This window comes from Arvicola amphibius, chromosome 11 (assembly GCF_903992535.2).
Source record: "Arvicola amphibius chromosome 11, mArvAmp1.2, whole genome shotgun sequence".
In the NCBI taxonomy this organism is placed as follows: Eukaryota; Metazoa; Chordata; class Mammalia; order Rodentia; family Cricetidae; genus Arvicola; species Arvicola amphibius.
This window is the reverse complement of record NC_052057.2, coordinates 109,227,114-109,247,016: the sequence shown is the minus strand read 5'-3', so window position 1 is coordinate 109,247,016 and position 19,903 is coordinate 109,227,114. Positions and strand designations below refer to the sequence as shown.

The window sequence follows — 19,903 nt, the reverse complement described above, 5'->3', positions numbered from 1 at the left end:
AATAAATAAATGCCACATTTTGAAATTAGCCTATGGAGAGATAAAGGCATTAGAATATAATGTAGTTTTTAAGGGGGAGGAGAGCCAAGGGCGCAGGCGCTGTGGCCCCCGGCTGTGCTACACTGGAGGTGGCTGCCAGGAAAGAGGTCAAACGATTTACTGAGAGCTAGCCCTCATTGCACCAAAGCTTGTACTAATTGAGACCCAAAGTTGGGAACTAAGACGGACAGGAGAAGGGAAAGAAGCTGCTCACTCAAACATCTGGGGATCAGAAACCTCAACATAAAATGTCAGGATTGCCTATGGGGATGATGGGCGTTCTAAACCGTCTCCAACAAGATTGTATAGAGAATGTTTGTGACTGAGTTTTAAAAAAGAATGGTCTGAGCACTCCCCTCTGCCCCAAACCTGAACAATGTTCCTCAGGAAGCCTCCTTAAAATTTCATCTACAAAGGACTGTCTTTAGGATAAAGTAAGCCAGCTTGCAACCTCAGGACCCTTCCCCACCCATCTTTAAGCTTAGGTGTAAATTACATTCTCTGAGCAATGTGGCTTAGGGATTGTAAAATCACCCAAGAGCATAGTTTTATAAATGTCCCATTTAAATCTAAAACAGGTAAGCTACCTGACTTTCTCCACTGATTCCTCTGGAGCCTTCTGCCTTCTAGTCAAGGAAGGGACTTTACCATATTGAGGAGGTTCCTGATCTGGGAACTCCTCAGGCTGCTGGCAGCAAGCAATGATGGTTGCATTTCCCCGCTGCCATAATTAAGCCTTGACTCATTCTTTACAAAATACAGTTTTAGATGCCATGACTGCTCACCGTCTCGGTTAAGGTTTCAAAGAACCTAGTACCTGCCTCTCCCAGGGACGGGAAATAGTGACAGCAGCATCAATTAGCTTAATTAATGTTGGCCAGAGGTGGCAGGATATTGCCTGAAGTAACTGGGTAATTTATTGATTTCTTTGATTCTGGTCTTGTGAACGTAAATTGAGTTCTTCAGGAAAAAATGTTTTTATTATTTAGAACACAGGGAGACACCTACTCACACAAACCCCTCCGTTTGTCCCTCCCCTGCCGTGCTCTGACCCAAGCTCTAGGCTGAAGCTGCTCCTCCCTGGAGAAGCCCCGCCCTCTCCGACCGGCCCTCAAAAGTCAACTGTTGGGCGCTAAGCTGAGCATTCAGAGCGGCCTCCCAGGAAAGGAGTTTCTGTGAGCTTCTGTAAGTAGACACACTAATATTTTTGATCCCTCTTCTTTTCCTCTTCCCTCGCCCGACCGGTTCTTTCAACCCGCTGAGCATCTAGATCTTGGTTGAGCAAGTGAGCGCGGGAGGTCTCCCCCACCCAGACGTCCTTATACCGGTGCTTAGTGATCCCTGGGTTCTGCGCTCAGGAAGTTAGGAAGTCCAGAATTGCCTCGCGGTCCCTGCAGCTTCTTGGAGAGACTGAGACCTGAGTTAGCGAAACGGCAAAGTCGGCCTGCAGTCCGACTGTACTTGCCTGCGGCGGAAACGCCAGCACCCAGGAAGATCTGGGCTGGGAGTTTGCAGGATTGCTAAACTGAAGCAAATAAGAAAGACGGGTGGGGATTCGCGCGTGAGAGGTAGGAAACCAGCCGAGCAGGCCGGGTCACGCACCAAGGCATTGTACCAGGAACCTTTTCAAAGGGGTCCTTCTAGACTTGTGGCAAGTTCAGAAAGAACAGGTGCGATTGTTTTGAAGAGAGACGGAAATATGAAGAGTCTTAAAAAACAAAACAAAATGGAAATCCACCTCTGAGATGGCTCCGCGGGTTAGGGTCCTTGCCCGGCAAGTCCTACAACCTGAGTTCGATCCCTAGAACCCAAGGATGGAAGAAGACTCGAACCCACTCCTGAAGGCGGTCTTCCGCCCTCTACAAGCTCTCGGTGACACGCATGCGCCCCCCTCCCCCAGGTCATGCACACACAAAATAACAATAAACTAGACTCAAGCTGAGTGTGGTGGAGCGTCCCTGCTGTCCCAGCTTGTGGAAGCAAGGGGATGAAGGGTTCCAAATCAGCCTCCGTTACCTAGGGAGTTCAAGCCAGCCTGGACTACACAGCCAAGCCCTGTCTCAGAAAAACAACAAAGTGAACTCGGAAGTGTGCAGTAGAACGATAGTTATCAGCGACTGAGAAGGGTTGAAGTATTGGTCAAAGGGCACAGAGTCAGGTAGTGTGACTCTTGTCAACAATGATTAGTTCAAAACCAAGCAGATTTCAAGTGTTACATCATAAAATGGTAGGTAAGGAAGAAGACGGGCTTGTTAAACACTCTCCATCGCTTGCACTGTTTCCTCTCAACGTAAACTGTGAGCTGTCAGTTGAGGGAGGGGAGGGGTGGTTGGAGAGATGATGACTCAGCAGTTAGGAGCACTTGTTCTCGCAGAGGGTCGTCATCAGCACCTTATGATGGTTCACGGGAGGATCGGGTTGCGAGCTCGCTCAGAGCAGCCTGGGCTACGGGAACTTCTTGTCGAACCCAGAGACAAGTAGATGGGAAGAGCTGGGCTTTGTATTTCCCCGCTCACCGTCCTAGTGTGAGAGGGACGTAATGAACAAACTGGTCAGTCCTGAGTGCTTATCTGGAGAATTCACTGAGGTCCCACGTGCTGATGTATAGTTCGGTGCCCCGAACCCTTTAAAGCACAGTGCAGCTTAGATTAGCTATCTGTTGGTTTTACCTGGAAGCAAGTTTAAGACAGTTTTCCATTTTGGAGCCGAAACCAGAGACAATGAGATGGAGCAGCGGCGCCCCCCAGTGGCTATGAGGTTCATGCTTCTGTAGAAAAAAAAAAAGGCATGACTGGTTCCTGTATTTCAGGCTTTTCCTAAAGAGTCACCGCGGGAGAGACCTGTTGTGTTTTCTGGCCTCGGGGCTATGAGATGATCGTTGACCACCTGTTTACCATGTTCTAGGTACATCACGATGGTGCGGGCCAAGAGCTGGACCCTAAAGAAGCACTTTGAAGGCTTCCCCACTGACAGTAACTTCGAGCTGAAGACAACTGAGCTCCCACCCTTAAACAATGGAGGTAAATTGGAGCTGACAGAGGCTGTAACCATTAGCTTCTGCCGCCTAATAGAGAATCCATCCCCAAGTTTGACTTCAGACAGTTTTTCTTATTAGTTTACAAAAGTTCTGAGTGTTCAGTTTAGGCTAGTTTAAGCTGGGTGATTCTTTGTAGGTCTCACCTGGGCTAAATGGTTAGTTACTTTAGGATAAGTCTCATTCATCTGCCAAATAATAGAAGACTTTCTACTGGGGTCAGGCTGCAGCATCACCCCCCCCCCCCCTTTTTTTCCTGGACAGCCGGATTGGGTTCTTTCCTTGTAGTGGTCTTGTAGGTTGGTGAGCTCCAATGTTCAAAAAATTTTCAAGTTTCTACTTATATTGCTTTTCTTAAAATCCCATGGATCGAAGCAAGTTGCCCAGATTCAAAGGCTGGCAAAATTTCTTCTTCTCTCTCTTCCGCCCCCCTCTCTCTTTCTCTTTAGGTAACCACTGGTTTTCACCCTCAACCCATGGAAGCAGATTTCTTGATCGAAAGCACACAGTGTTGGGAGGCATTTATGTCCGTTTTGCAATCCACCACAACCTTTTTAGGGTTTCTTCCCTATGCAGCTTTAATGTCATCATGTGTTCCCCTCCCCAGTATCTTTGATGGAGCTCGTGCCTGGGTGCCTTACCCTTCATGACTTTGACAGAGGAGGCTGTTTCCTCTGTCCTGGTGAGCCTAATGATGACAGAGAGGTGAGCATGTCTCAGCAGTTCTACCCAGAGCCCAGCCCGTGAGCGGTGTCCCTAGGGTGCTGCAGTGAGTTAGCTCTGGAGAACAGGGTGCAGTCCCTTGCCATGACAGAGTCACTCACTGAGGTTAAGTTGCAGTGGCCAAAACTTGGATACAAAGTTCCAGAAAATACACAGAAGAGGTCACTTTAGCAAAATATGTCTTCTTTTGTATCGGTTGAAGAAGTTAGTAAAAATGCTATGCATTCTGGTTTTTTGTTTGTTTGTTTTTGTCAAATTGGCACAAGCTAAAGTTATCTGAGAAAAAAAAATATCGCTATGGAATTGTGGGCAGGCAAGTCCGTAGACATTTTCCTGGTCAATGATTCACATAGGAGGGATCAGCCCACTGTGGGCTCTGCCACCCTTGGTGGTCCTAGATTGTATTAAGAAAGCAGATGAGAGTAAGCCAGGAAGCGAAGTTCCTTCATGGCCTCTGCTTCCATTCCTCCCTCCAGGTGCCTCCCTGGAGCTCCTGCCCCTGTGTCTCTTTGTATTCGACTATGATTGGGGCAGATAAACTGAAGTAAACCCTGTTCTACCCACATTGGTTTTGGTCATGGTCTTTATCACAGCAGTAGGAAGCTAAGGTGTTACATGACCACCGTACCATGGCGGCTGCAAAAGTGACCGTGTTAAGTTACTTAACTTGACCTTAAGTAGGATGGAGCAATAGTTGGAAATGTCAAATGAATCGATCCTCCTAAAATAGTACAGGTCGCAGTACCATCATCACCGTCATCTTCATCAGCAGCGGCTGGGCTGGGCCAATCATGAAAGTCTTTCTTCTCTTCAGTGGGAAGCACAGGTTGGGAGCTGGAAGTGTGAAACTCGCAGTAAGAGAGTTTCCCTTACATGCACAAGGTTTTGGAATCAATCTCCAGCATGGTAAAATTAATCATTAATAGCACGGATGAGCAGGAGCCCCTAAGCAGAAAGACTAGGCTTGTTTATTCAGAATGCCAGGATATTGCAGCCATCCTGGCTTGCGTCGCTAACTGCATCTTGATGTTTTTGTTGTTGTTGTTGTAGAGGTCCTGCTGGAAGCCCTGTTCCTCTCTGTGGATCCTTACATGAGGTACTGTCTCCCTCCTCAGGTTTTCATGTTTGTTGGCCCATAGTTCAGCTCGTCTTTTAGGCTAGCCAATGATGGAAACAGCAGGCTTTCTCTGTTCTTCCTGTATTGTAACAGTGGTGAGATTCCAGGGTCTCAGCTTCTGTAGCCCAAGGTCGGCTCTTTGCTGTGTTCCCTTCCATTGCTCCATGTAGCTGCTTCCAGGAGAGATGGGAAAAGGGGGCAGGAGCTGGCCTCCATTTGCCCATTCCCTATGGGCAACAGTGGAGCAGAAGGTGCTAAGACGAAAACCAGGCCTTGCTGCCTTCTCTTCCCCAGTATTTTGTGTTTTGTGATTCATAGTTGACTCAGACTTATAACTTCAAAAGCACGGAGGGCAGAGAGGGAACAAATGCCCTTCCACGGCACTTCAGCAATTCCTTTTAACCTAAATAAGTAATACAGATGATTGGCAAAGATTCGACTCTCTGTGGAAAGATACCACCTCAAGATATTACCTAGCAACCGGGCATGGTGGCTCATACCTTGAGAAGCTGATGCAGGAAGATTGCAACTTTAAGACCAGTCATAGGAAGACCCTGGTAAATAAAACGAAATGGCAAATAGCATCCTTTCAGGGGTGCTTAGAGTTGGAGTAATAGATACCAGCAGGGCCCATGTTGTATTTTGAGTATCGTTGACAGAAACTCACCTCCAACTGAGCAGAGTGGTAAGACTCTCACATTCATTCATAGAATGCATAATTTGGGGTCCAAGGCAGAGCCACCTCATGCTGCTTCTCACCTGGTTTACTGCCCTGGTATATTGGATGTTGTTTTGACCCGGTGTTTTGCCATTTGGCTTGATACTCAAGATATTTTCCTCCAGATAGTCTTCACGCTAAGAATAATTTTTCCTTTTTTTTTTCTTTTTAGAATTGCATCAAAAAGGCTGAAGGAGGGTGACAAGATGATGGGAGAGCAAGTGGCCAGGTAAGGGTTTACGGCCGCCTTGGCGTTCAGATAAATGTCCTCCAGCTCCTGCTGGGTCCGTCTGTTCTCTGCTCCCGAGGCTCCTCCTCCAGCCTCTGTGGTTTTCCAGGAAACCGTTTGGGAAGGCCCGCCCCCTTTTTGACTGAGAGGGGTGGAAGGATGCTGTAGCTGTGCCAAATACCTTAGGGAAGTGATTAAAAGGGAGGAATGGCTCGTTTTGGTTCACTGTTTCGTAGGATTCAGTATGTTGCCCTTGCCTCTGTTGGTCCTGGGCCTGAGGGGAGAAGGATCATGGCAGGAGCAGCCTGTAGGAGAGTGTCTTCCTGCCTCCTGCAGACAGGGAGAGAGAAAGGGAAGAGAGAGAGGGAGAGGGAGAGAGAGGGGGGAGGGAGGGAGAACACTGCACTAGCTGATAACTGGTTCTTTTGGCTCCTTTTTTTTTTTTTTTGGTTCTTCAAGACAGAGTTTCTCTGTGTATCCCTGCAGACCAGGCTGGCCTGGAACTCGGAACTCTCAGAGATCTGCCTGCCTCTGCCTCCTGAGTGCTGGGATTAAAGATATGAGCCACTGAAGGCCAGCTTTCTTTGATTTTTTATTTCCTTCATAGAACATAACCAGCCAGGGGTATGCACTGATTAATCTCCTGGATGATTCTCAAACAGTCGAGTTGGCAACACTAACTCTTATAGATGTAGGGGTATCATCTTAGCCTCTCTACCATCCTTACTTTTAGCAATGTAAATAAAGCTTTATATATTTAATTAATGATGATGATGATGATGATTGGTTTTTCAAGACAGGGTTTCTCTGTAGCTTTGGAGCCTGTCCTGGAACTAGCTCTTGTAGACCAGGCTGGCTTTGAACTCACAGAGATCCGCCTGCCTCTGCCTCCCGACTGCTGGGATTAAGGGCTTGCACCACCACCACCTGGCCGATTCATGATTATTGTAAAAATTCAAATAAATTGAAATTTGGAAATGGAAAGTTCCCCTTCTGAGTCAGTTGTTACTGTATTATTTCAAAACCTGCTAAGTACAGACTTCTACTCTGAATAAAATTATATGCTTGCTAGCAAATAGGGTTTTCTCAGTAAATCATACACTGTTTGTTGTCAGTGCATAAATATATCATCTATATTTATTTAAAGTTATAGATTATTCCATTACATTCTTCCATTTAATTCAATCTACTACTGATAACAGCTATTTTCAAAGTTTTCTATTACCAGTAATTCTTTATGAAGTTTGCATGCGTGTGTGCTCACACACATGAGCACACGCATGTATCTGACCACTTAGACAAGAAGGCTTTGCATTATATTCACCTCCAGGTGTGATGGCATACACCTTTTATCCCAGCACTCAGGAGGCAGAGGCAGCAGGAACTCTGAGTTCCAGGCCTGACTCGTCTATACAGTAGATGAGAAACCCTGTCTCAAAAAAACAAAACAACCAAAAAAAAAAAAAAAACACTATAGTCACCAGAGTGTAAATTCTGCACAAGCTTGTGCATGTGCTTTGATTTTGAGCTATTTTATTTGTTATTATTAGTGTGTGGTGTGGAGTATAGTCGTGCATGTGCTAGAGGTCAGAGGTCAGTGTCCTGGGAACCGCAAGGGCGGAGTAGAGAGGTGGAGTCAGGTATTGAAGAAAAGAAGCCTGCTGGCCTGAGTTCCATCCCTAGAACCCATGATGGAAAGAGATCGGACTCTGGACAGTTGACCTCTGACTTCAATACACATGCCATGGTATTTGTCTCCCCCTCCACCACACACATGAATAACAAATAAGTTCAGCAAGGTTGAAAAAGAATAGCCACTGTTTCACAATCAGAAGGTTGTGAACTCAGTGGGCTGGTGAAGGTAGAAAGCATATTGTTCTGGTTTATCATGTGGATGAGAATGAGAAAATTTGGCTATAAAATAAAGAAGATGGAGGGGAAAGATGAGATTATGAAATGGCTGAGTTGTGCCTTACTGCTGAAAGGACGACAGAGAAGGAAATGCCAACGATGACAGAGAGGGTCCCCAAGGGAGAGGGGAGGCTGATGTGTAGAGGATGGAGGAGAGAGGCCCCTGGATCCAGAGGACAGAGGACCATTGCTAAGAAAGGGGAGAAATGGGCAGAGAAAGGGATTGGTGCAGGACCAGTTGAGAATGTTCTTTGATGGCTCCCATATGACTAAGAGCTAAGGAGAGATTCCTCAGAGTCAGTCATGGACGACTTAGCTCAATGCCCTCTGCTGAACATTCCCTACAAAGCTTGCTGACCCCATGAATGGGAAAAGATATCACCTGTCTTACTGTCCTTTTATCTTCCAGAGTTGTGGAAAGCAAAAACCCAGCCTTTCCCACGGGAACCGTTGTGGTGGCTTTATTAGGCTGGACATCACACTCCATTTCTGATGGAAATGGACTGAGAAAACTGCCTGCAGAGTGGCCAGACAAATTACCACTGTCTTTGGCTTTGGGGACAGTTGGCATGCCAGGGTAAGTGTTGTCATGGCATGTTTTGTTTGTCAGAATGTCTGACGTTATAACTTAACCAACAAGGAGAGACGTAAGGCACAAGGGCTGATTAGAGAAAAACTGTTAGGAATGAAAAAGGAAGGAGCTCAAACAGAAGACTCTGTTAAGTGAATGAATGCAGAGAATGTTATACATATAAGAATACAATATAATCTTTAGAAAGAAAGAAACCTTGGCTTTTAAGAACATTAAGTAAAGTAAGTCAGGTACAGAATGAAAAATTCCACATGTTCTTATCTTCATCGTGTGTCAGCTTCTATTTATGTGAGAAATACCCGAGAGCAAAAATTTAAATGGAGGAAAGTTTTCTTCTGGATCATGGTTTCAGTTCATTAGCACATTTGTTTTGAGCCTGGGACAAGGTCGATGACCATGGTGTAAGGGAATTAATTATGGGGCAGAATTGTCTATTTGATGGCACCCAGGAGGAAGAGAAAAACAGGGAGCCAGAAATGAGATGTATCTCTCTAGGGCATTGTCCTCAGTGACTAGGTCCCAGCTCCTAACAAAGCTATCAGATTATGAATCCATCATGGGATTAATGTATTGCTTACATCAGAGCTCTCATGATTTAATCACTTTGCCAAACCCCCGTCTCTGAACACTGGTGCACTGGAAACCAAACCTTTATCACAAGAGGCTTGGGGAAGACACAGCTCATCTCCAAACTGTAGCATAAGTGGGATTTAGAAAGCTGAACCAATAGATGCTGAGATTATAATGATGGGGGTTGAGAGATATGTGGTTTAAAGATACAAACATTTTTAATTTTAATTTTGGGGGGTCTCAAGTGCTGAGTGGTGTGCACCACCACTGTCTGAGGGGGAAAGTGTGGAGGGGAACGAGATGAGAGAGAGAGAGAGAGTCTGAATCTATTCCCACATCCTTATGTGTTCCCGTAGCCTCACTGCCTACTTTGGCCTGCTTGAGATCTGTGGCGTGAAGGGTGGAGAGACAGTGATGGTCAACGCAGCAGCAGGAGCAGTGGGCTCAGTAGTGGGGCAGATAGCCAAGCTCAAGGTAAGTGTCTTCCTCTAGCCTCACCTCTGCAGGACCCACGGCGTGCTGGGGATGCAGCTGTGACTACAGAGGACTTTCTGCACTCGGGGGGGTGTACGTTCAACTTGCTGGGACTTGTTTAGAAGTTAGAGGCTGAGAAAGGGGAGAATGAGGAAATGAGAACAATAAAGACGAACTGATCAGTGTTAACTGATAACACAGCAGATATCAAGTCAGGTATGAACCCATCTGGTTTACTGAGTATACACATACACACACACACACAGATACACACACATATATGTATGTATGTATATAGTATATGTATATATAATATGTATATTATATATTTATATATACAAATATATATATAAATATATATGTACGTGTATATGTATATATATATACATACATATACACGTACATATATATTTATATATATTTATCTATTATTTATTATTTATTTATATTTATATTTATATATTTACACACACACATATATAAAATGTCTTATTACACACACATATGTTTTGTTTTTACTGTGCCTTTTCTTGCTCAGTTCAATTGCCATCCTTCATGATTCCAGAAATACAAAGAGGGACTTGAGGTCAGCCGGACCAGGAGTCATCACCCACATGTCTCTATTGCAGAGGCTGTTGCATCAGAAAGAAACGAGCAATCAGTATAGGTGGGGCCATTGTTTGGGAACGAGCTCCTGGAACAAAAATGTAGGCAGTGTGTAGACTCTATTTTGGGCAGCTCTCTGCTCAAGGGATCCAGTCTCATGGCGAGTGTACAGGACAGCAGGAAGCTCAGACCTGGTTAGGATTTGTTTTCTCATATTGGAGATGTTCTCAGGTGATTTAGCTGGGTGATGTAGCTTTGTCAAAGGCTTCTGTACAGGACTTAGGACGTGTTCTTATAGGGCAAGGTCAGTGGAATAGAGTTGAATGTAGAGTTATACCCGATAGCCAAGGACTGGCCTCTGTTACTGAGGTTGTAGGAAACACTTAGGTGAGTAAGTCCATGCATGGGGAAAGAAGCTGAATCTCATAAACACTGTCTCAGCTTTTGTTATGTTAACCTTACAACCAGCGAGTTACATTTGTCTTCCAACGTCGTGCTAGCATTCCATAAATTCAAGAAATAGTGGCACACTATAGATTGAAACCTTTGGAATTGATGGCTTTGGGGGAAGGCTGGTAACTGAACCAGGGTCTAGGACATGTTAAGCACAGACTCTACCACTGAGCTGACAGCATTTAAGGAGAATTTTGCCTGTATCGTTCCACATGAGTTTGATTTGTAGGCTTTTTTTTTCTTTTTCTGAACTCAGAAGGTCTAGCTATATTTAACATAAGCTAGATTTACAAAATTAAATTAGAAGTATTTGCAATATTTAAATTGCAAATGTGTTATTAAAAATATGGAGGACTATAGACATACTCCATGGGTAAAGGGGCTTGCTGTACCTATCTGATGATCCGAGTTCAGCCTCTGATATAAAGGTGCAAGGAAAAGGGGAGAACCAGCTCTCCAAAGTTGTCTTCTGAACTCCACATATGTGCTGTTACATGCATGTACCCATACCTACATGTCATAAGTGCATGCACATGGTTAGTAATAAAGATAAGATTTTTAAACTACCTGAGAGAAAGGGAAAATGATATTCCAAAGAAGCATTGCACTGTGCTGGAGAGATGGCTTGGTAGTTCTGAGCACTGCTGCTCTTCCAGAGGGTCCAAGCTCAGTTCTCAGCACCCGCATAGCGGCTCCCAATCACCTGTTTTCTAGATATAGAGGATCTGATGCTGTCTTCTGGCCTTTCTACGCACCTGCACATGCACATGTGTGTATACACAGACACACACACACAATTAACACAGCGACAACCAAGATGAACACCACACCGAGATAAGATTTATGTCACTGGAGGAAAAGAGATGCCCCAGAGTGAAGAGACCAGGAGGTCAAGTGACCAGGTTGTTAGAGCAGCAGGTTAAAATGAATCACAAACCAAATAGATCTACTGAGTGGTCAGGCTAGCTGTAGTTGAGTTCTAGGCTGGGGACCAGTTTCACCCTTAGGGTCTGTTGACGTCTGTGAAATTCCTTGCATTTGGTGTGTGCTGTGGTTTGGATAGGAATTGTGTCCCCATAGGTTGAAGGCTGGTTCCTACTTCAGAAGTGGGACTTTTGTTAAGTGATTGAATTGTGGGGGCTCTGACCTCATCAATGGATCAGCCTACGGATAGGCTCATCGGATGGTTTGATGACGTTGTTGGTAGATGGGACAAACTAGGAGAGCTTAGCTGGAAGAAGTAGGTCACTGGAATTGTCTTTGAAGGTTGTTTTAGATTCTTCTTATCCTGTCTCTGTCTCTTTCTGCTGGCTGCCATAGTTGCGTGGCTTTCCTAATGTCATGCCCTCTGCTGTGATAAACATATCATACACTCCAGAAACAGGAGTCAAACTGTGAGCCAGTTGTCTCTTTCCTCCTTTACATTGTTTTCTCAGCTGTTTTTGTCATAGTGTGGAAAAGTTGACCCACACAAGGTGTGCTCTTGAGTAACATGATTGTGTAAGACTGGGAACGTGGAATTGGGCCCTGCTTCATTAATAGTCTGCATTTTTCCCCATTTAGGGCTGCAAAGTTGTTGGTGCCGCAGGTTCTGATGAAAAGGTTAACTATCTTAAGAAGCTCGGATTCGATGTTGCCTTTAACTACAAGACAGTAAAGTCTTTGGAAGAAGCGTTGAGAACGGCCTCTCCCGATGGTTATGATTGCTATTTTGACAATGTAAGTACAATCTGAGCTTACCTGATTTACCAGTAATGTATTCCATAAAGGAGCATGTTTCTAAAGTTTCCATCTAGAATATACAAATCAAGTACACTCTTTATGGGGGAAAGATTTGTTAAGATATACAGACCATGGAATTCATTCATTAAACTGCATAGCCAGACATAGTATAGTAGCTATACTTATAATGCTACTGTAACACTCATGAGGCTGAGACAGGAGGATAGCAGGCTCAAGGCAAGCCTGGGCTTCATAATGTTACCATGTCCCCATATTGAACACTGAATAAATAAATAAACAAACAAATAAACCCACTGTAAAATTTTAGCCTAAGGATGTAACTCAGCAATAGGGCTTGTTGCCTGCCATATACACAGCCCTGCATCTAGTCCCTGCAGTGTAAATGAAAGAAAGTTCAGATCTTAACCATTTTTAGTATCAAACTGTCTTTGTGACCACAGTTGTTGAATATTTATCACTCCCCAAAGAAACATTAATCCTCAATTACCTCCTTCTCTCCTCAAAAATGTGTTCTTTTGTGACTGGCTTCTTTTACTTAGCAAAATGATTCCAGATCACCCATGTTATAGTAGGTAATCATACTTGGTTTTTTTCTAATGAGTGAATGATATTTCATTGTATGGATTACATTTTGTACCTGTTTATCAGTTGATAGGTGTCTGATTTTTCACTGTGTAATGCTACTGTGAACATTCACACACAAATTTTTGTTCGAATTCATTTTCATTTCTCTTGGATATCCATCTATAAGTAGAATTGCTAGGTCGTATAGAAACTGTTTACATTTTGAGGAATTGCCAATGTACTTTTGCAAAATAACTACACTATCATACATTCCTACCAGTAGTCTCAAAGGGCTAGAATTTTCCCATAGCCTTAATGTTACCCTTCTTCTTCTTCCTTCTTCTTCTTCTCCTCCTCCTCCTCCTCCTCCTTCTTCTTCTACTTCTTCCTTCTTCTACTTTTTCTCTTTCTTTCTTTTTTTTTTTTTTTGCCATGATAGGATTTCTCTATGTAGCTTTGGAGCCTGTCCTGGAACTCAACCTGTAGACCAGGCTGACCTCGAACTCACAGAGATCCACCTGCCTCTGCTTCCTGAGGGTTGGAATTAAAGGCACGCGCCACCACTGCCTGAGTTGTGACTGGTTTTCTTATATCCATCTTATTATATTCTTCTGGCTGAAGTGATTTCAGTATGATTTTGATTTACATTTCCTTGTGACAAATGACACTGAAGACATACTCATGGACATACATGTATCATGTTTGGGAACATGTGTACAGAACTTTGGCCTAGCTCTCAACTGGATTATCAGTTCTTTATATATGAGTACATGTCTCTTCATTGCAGTTAAATTTCGTTATTGCAGTAGCTGTGTTCTGTAAAGTAACCAGGAACATTGAACTATGGCTCCTAGGCAAAATGTCTACATGTGAACATTTCTCGTGCGGATTATAATCTTTAATCCTAATCCCCCTTCTTTGTAGTTTATTTATTTTACAAAGGAGAAATGAGGTTTGGATTGTTATACTAAACTGGTCTTAAGTAACTTGCCCTCATTATGTAGCTGGGAATAACCTCAATTTTCTGATCCTTTTGCCTCTGCCTCTTGGAAATGTCCCTTTCTGATATGTATTTTAGCCGCAATCATTACAACTGCTGCATTGAGTTAACCAATTTTGTTGATTCTCCTTACTGGATTTTTAACATTATTTAACGTGTTTTGTTCTTTGTTTGTTTTCTGGCTATTTAGGTAGGCGGAGAGTTTTCAAACACTGTTATACCCCAGATGAAGACGTTTGGGAGAATTGCCATCTGTGGGGCCATCTCTCAGTACAACCTCACTGGTCCACGTTCACAAGGTGTTGTGCTCCTACATGTAGGAGGACTAGACAGATTCACAGACATGGGGATGGGGCGGGGGTGGTTGTCATGTCTTCACGGGTGTGGGTGGGCCTTGCCTCCTAGAGCAGCAAGATATCTGTGCTTCATGGGGGTCTGACAATTTCCCCTAAAAGAGAAAAAGGCCTGGCTGCTCCCACCCTCCGGGCACACATGCTCTTTGGTTGGCCTCTTTCATTTCTCTTGTGCTCTCCGTCTCTCTCTTCCTCACTTTCCTATACTGAAATCTCTCCCTCCCTCTCCTTTATACTCCCAGGGGTCTAAAAGCAGAGTGAGCTGAGAGCCCTATGCTCTTTGCTTCTGTGTTGTGAGGGATCCTGTGTGAGCCTCTGTTACAAGATGAATGGCTGACACAGACAGAGCCCAGTGCTTCGACTTCTCACATCAGCCTTCTCTCTGTTATCAGGACGATAGATTTAGTTGAGGCTCCCGAGGAAGAAGAAGAAGAAAAAGGAATCTTTGGGTCTCTAATCAGGATATGAGTGACCACAGAACAACTGCTTACTTCTTCAATTCTGGGCTTGATGTGTAAATAAAATCCCATAGTACGGATTTCCAGCAGAACTGCCTAGATGCAGGGGAGCTTAGAGCAGTGGGGCTGAAGACGGACTCATTGCAGATTCCCTCATGAGTTATGGAAAATCAAAACACTGCCTTCTCCAGCCAGGAAACTCCAGATTCACTTGGCAATCTCATTGATAGGGACCCCCCTCCCACCCATCCTCTTTTGAAATTGATGCTAAGGTGGAATCTTGGGAAACCATCTGTCCACCAAACAAAGACAGCTCCGGGATATATTTTCTTAACCATAGTCTAAATAGGTACAATCAAATATTTCTGACCTAGGGTTTTTTTTTTGTTTTGTTTTTGGTTTTGGTTTTTTTTTTTTGCAATTAGTCTTTTGAATTTCTGCTACTCAAATAGGTCTTAGAGATGGCAGTAGAGTTGTCTATTTTAATCAGATGGGATTCTGCCTTGCTTCTGAGGCCCAGAAATTCTAGCACATTCCAGTGTCAGGATAGCTCAGAGACAAGTCAATATTTCTACCAACTTACAACCATATTTGCTTTGTTGCACTCAAAAAAGAAGCCAATGTTCCTGTTGGGGTACTTAGCTCAGCAACAGTATTTCATTCTCCTCCAAGATGAGGAAATGAAGGTTCCCACCTATGTGGGTCACATATGTGTGGGTATGTATGGAGGTCAGAGGTCAATCTTAGGGATCTTCCCAATTGCTCTCCATTTTGACTTTTTGAGACTGTTGCCTCTCACTGAAGCTGGAGTCCATCAATTCATCTAGATGGCTGGCCGATGAGTTCAAGGGATCCTTCTACCTGATGTTATAAATTCGCATTGCTGTGCCTAGCTTTTACATGGGTGCCAGGAATCTGAACTCTTGTTCTCATATCTAATGGCAATCATTTTACTGGCTGAGCCCAATCTCCGTAGCCAAGGCTGGACCTTTAACTCTAAGGGAAATAAAGTTGCTGTGGGCCTGTTGAAGAAGCGCCATGCTGCAGGGGTGGTCTGAGCATGGGCTGTGTTATGACTTAATGCATTTGTTCTGAGGCACATCCCAACATTTATATATGTCCCGCATCATGTGCCAGTTTCTATTGGTTCAAGACAAGGCTCCATTTCCCTGACTACAAATGGTTCTTTCTTCCAAGCAGTGAGTGGAGGCTTCAGCCTTGAGTGACACCAGTTGTCCAAGACACCAAAGATGCCTTGCTTCTGTTCTTCCGACCTTGCCATTCCATATTCCCACTTCCACTGACTCTCGGAGACTGTATAACCAACTCCAACCCTGCACCATGCCTCAGCTGCTGGCTCCCAGGCAGCCAGTGTGGCTTCTCCTTTCCTGCTCTCTGTTTCCCTGTGGAGCGTATATACTCACTGGCTCTGGGGCTTTCGGTGCGGATGTCTCTGGGGCCATTCTTCTCCCCACTGCTTGGTTAGTGCTGGTCCTGTGGATCAGAAAGGAGTGGAGGAAACAGAATGGGGAGGGGGTGCTTGGAGAGCCGTGACGGTGTGTCTCACTGTGGACACGTCCCAGGACCCTATCACAATGAGTCAATCCTCCTTTTCCAGGCCCACCCCCCGAGGCTGTGATTTATCAGCAACTCCGCATGGAGGGGTTCCTCGTTACCCGCTGGCAGGGAGACGTCCGCCAGAAGGCTCTGATAGACTTGATGAATTGGGTCTCAGAGGTAAGGGGACCCAGCCACTCCCACGGCCAACCAGCTCCCACAGACTTTTTGCAACTCCCCCCCTTTTTAAGATTTATTAATCATGTATTTTATATCTGAGTGCTCTGTCTTCATGCACGTCAGAAGAAGGAATCTGATCCCACTACAGATGGTTGTCAGCTACCATGTGGTGGCTGGGAATCGAACTCAGGACCTCTGGAAGAGCAGTCAAGTGCTCTTAACCTCATCTCTCCAGCCCCCAGTTCTTCCCTTTTCTGTTTCTCCTTGTCTGTTGGATCAGTATTTTCAGTTATAAACATTCTTTCCTCATCTTAAAAAGGAAAATAAATTTCTTTAAATTTTTGTTTGGGGGTTGAGGGTGAAGGCCGCAATGGAACCTGTGTGTCACCCATGCTATTCTCTTCTCAGCATCCTGAATCCTGAAGTTACAGGCATGCACCATTTGAGCCCGTAGCCTCTCTGAGTTTCATTGCTATTCAGACCCATCCACTTTATAACAAAACACCTACAGGTGGTCTTGTCTATGTTTACACAGAGTTTCTTTCTTCCCATTCTTTTTTCCCCTTGCTTTTTTTTCTTGATTCGGGGTTTCTTTGTGTAATAGTTCTGATTGTCCTGGAGCTCCCTTGGTAGACCAGGCTGGCCTGAACTCCCAGAAATCTGCCTGTCTCTGCATCCTGAGTGCCTGGCTACCTCTCTCTCTGCATCTTCTCTTATCAAGCCATTTGGTCCTAAAGACAACAGTTGGGAGAACAGGTGCATGCCGTTTGGGGGTGGAGTGGAGAACTGCTTCTAACAATAAGCAGTGAAGTTGAGCTGCCTTAATTTCTTTCTAATTCACCTCTTTGTTTCCTGCCCCAACCCCCTACTCCCCAGCCCAATGCTGGGATTCAACTCAAAGGCTTCACAAACTCTAAGCAAACATTTTCCCTCATTGAGAACCCCAACTTTAAAAAAAATACACTTTTTATTTTAACACAATTACAAATTGATAAGAAAAACTTGGTAAGACAATATAAGAAGCTTCCACATACCCTCCTGTTATACCTTAATTTCCCCTATTATTAAAATTCCACTAGTATTTGCATTAGTTTTCTAGGGCTGCCGTCACAGAGTACCACAGGATGGGTGGCTTAGGCATGAGAAATTTATCCTAGAGGCTGCTCACCTGAGATCAAAGTACCAGCGGGTTCTTGCTTCTTCGGAGGTTTTTCTTCCTACATCGTCTTGTGGCCTTCTCTGGGTGTGTCTGCCTTAGTTTCAAAACGGACACCAGTCCTGCTTGCTCATGACATGCTCATATGACCTCATTACGTTTTAATTATGTCTTTAAACATCCGGTCTTAGAAGATGCTTGCATTCTGGTTACTGGGGAGGTTAGGACTTCCGCAGAGGAATTTGGGTGGTGGGTAGGACACAGTTCTGCCCACAGAAATATTCCTTCTGTAGTTTTAATCATCACACCAGATTTTAGCTTTCTATCCTATGTGGGGGGCAGGGTCTCTGTCCTTGTAAAGTAGGAATGAGCTAGGGCTTTCAAGTCAGGGATTCAAATTCCACTTTCCGTGTGCTTTTTGAGTGACCCCAAGTGGTGGCATGTTCGTAAGTCTATAGAGAGTATTCAGCCATCCCTGGAATAGATGATGTACAAATGTTATCAGGTAGCTTGGGTTTCTACATAAAACCCCTTGAAAAACAAAAACCCTGAAGCTGGGTGTAGCAGTACATGCCTACAGTAGGAGGTAGGAGGACCAAGGATTCAAGGCCAACCTGGACTACAATAGCCAAACTCTGTCTTAAGAGAACCAAACAATCCTTGAATCTGTAAAGTACATAAAAAATCTCCTCTGATATGAACCCTTCCCTCCCTCTCTTCTAAGTAACTGGTAACACGCAGGGTGAACCTTGGTTAGAAGGGCGAACAAAGTGTAAGTTCCATGGAATTCTTGTTTCCTGAACAAGCCCCACCTCTTCCAGTCTTACTTGAGGTGTGGTGTTTCCTATCATTGGGCTACTAGATATGAGAAAAACAGCATCTGTTGAGAGTATACCTTTCTTTTTCCCTCTCTTCTGAGATCATCACATTGTTAAACTTTTCCGTGCAGTGTACACAGGAATCGCTTTATTGTTGCCTGTTTGTTACCATTTACCCTGTGAGTACCCTGTCCATAGATCTTGTTATCCATAGATAAGAGGGCCGACATCTCAGAATTTCAAGATTCTTCTTGTATATCTGATAAAATTGTTGCTAGGATGAGAACATTTGGAAAATGAAATCAACCCATAATTGTTGTTTTGATGCAGGGTAAAATCCAGTATCACGAATACATCCACGAAGGATTTGAGAAGATGCCAGCAACGTTCATGGGAATGTTGAAAGGAGAAAATTTGGGGAAGGCAATAGTGAAAGCATGAAAAAAATGACATAAGCATTATCACTGGAGGATTAGATTTGTTTTTAATCATTTGGTACAAATGCACACTGCCTTATGTAAGAAATAACTGCAAGAAATTTGACCTATCTAATAAAATACCTGTGTGATTTGTTAAAAATCTGTGATAGAGAATGAAAATCTCCTGACAAACAAGAAGGCATGTTTCTGCCTAGTTCTGCCCCTCCTAGGTGACTGTAAGAAATAATGGCTTTGGTGTCTGTTCTAATTTTCTTTTCTATTGCTGCAACGAAAGCAATTTAGTTCAGGAAAAGGTTTACTCGGCTTATGCTTTCTGGTTACTGAAATTAGGGGAGGAAGCTGTAGGTAGGCCTGCTTTGTATTCTGTAAGCTTTGTCTCTAACCAGGGAACTCACAGCCAGGGACACTTGCTAGCTAGCTCATGCAGGCTGGTGCTCAGCTGACTATCTTGTACAGTCCACCACCCACTGCCTAGGAGATGGTACCTCCCACAGTGGGCTTAGCCTCCTACATCAGTGAGTAATAAAGAGGCTTCCACAGACCTGTCCACAGGCCAGTTTGATTGAAGCAGTTGTCAAGATCAACGTTCAAGCTAACTGGAGCAGTGTCCAAAAGCTTAAAGTGACCTAACTACATGCAGAAATATTTGATGGCGTAAGATTTCTACCCCACTTGCGTATAATACTCGATACTTATGATACTAGAAGAAAAACAAAACCAGAACACACTGCTAATATCTGGAGGTCTCAGTGCCAGCCTACACTGGTGTGCTGTGTAGTGAGGCTAATGCCACTTACCATACCAAGGAAGGAATCTGTCATTCAAAACAGCTGGAACTGAGTGTTAGAGCAAGAGACAAACCTTATATTGTATACTGGTGTTATTTGAATCCTGAACATTCTGGAAAAATTTGTTGACAAATAAAATTAAAACCTGGAATTCCCTGCTTTTGTCTCTCTCATTCTGAAGTTTTGAGACAGAGCTTCTCTGTATAGCCCTGGCTGTCCTAGAACTCTGTAGAAAAGACTGGCCTCGAACTCAGATACCTGCCTGCCTCTGCCACCCAAGTGCTGGGAATAAAGGCATGCGCTACCACACCTGGCTGCATTTTCTCTTATCAAGCCATGATGTAGGAGTGTTTCTATCTATCTGCTGTTTCATTGGTTAA

General features: G+C 44.2%; 1 protein-coding gene across 1 annotated transcript; it reads left to right on the top strand.

Annotated features, from left to right (window-relative positions):
- The first annotated feature begins 1,113 nt into the window (after window positions 1-1,113).
- Window positions 1,114-19,674, top strand: Ptgr1 (prostaglandin reductase 1). Its single transcript, XM_038347914.2, has 10 exons — window positions 1,114-1,224; window positions 2,944-3,059; window positions 4,847-4,892; window positions 5,804-5,860; window positions 8,181-8,348; window positions 9,290-9,407; window positions 12,030-12,185; window positions 13,964-14,072; window positions 16,203-16,321; window positions 18,626-19,674. Exons 2-10 carry the CDS (start codon window positions 2,954-2,956, stop codon window positions 18,734-18,736), a joined length of 990 nt encoding a protein of 329 aa, XP_038203842.1. The 5' UTR covers window positions 1,114-1,224; window positions 2,944-2,953; the 3' UTR covers window positions 18,737-19,674.
- The last annotated feature ends 229 nt before the right edge of the window (window positions 19,675-19,903 follow it).

What these genes read in the sequence shown, in the direction of transcription:
- Ptgr1 (XM_038347914.2), top strand. Translation starts at nt 2,954, where the DNA reads ATGGTGCGGGCCAAGAGCTGGACCCTAAAGAAGCACTTTGAAGGCTTC. An exon ending in CCCACCCTTAAACAATGGAG is followed by an intron (nt 3,060 to 4,846) that starts GTAAATTGGAGC and finishes TTGTTGTTGTAG; the next exon opens with AGGTCCTGCTGGAAGCCCTG. An exon ending in TCTGTGGATCCTTACATGAG is followed by an intron (nt 4,893 to 5,803) that starts GTACTGTCTCCC and finishes TTTTCTTTTTAG; the next exon opens with AATTGCATCAAAAAGGCTGA.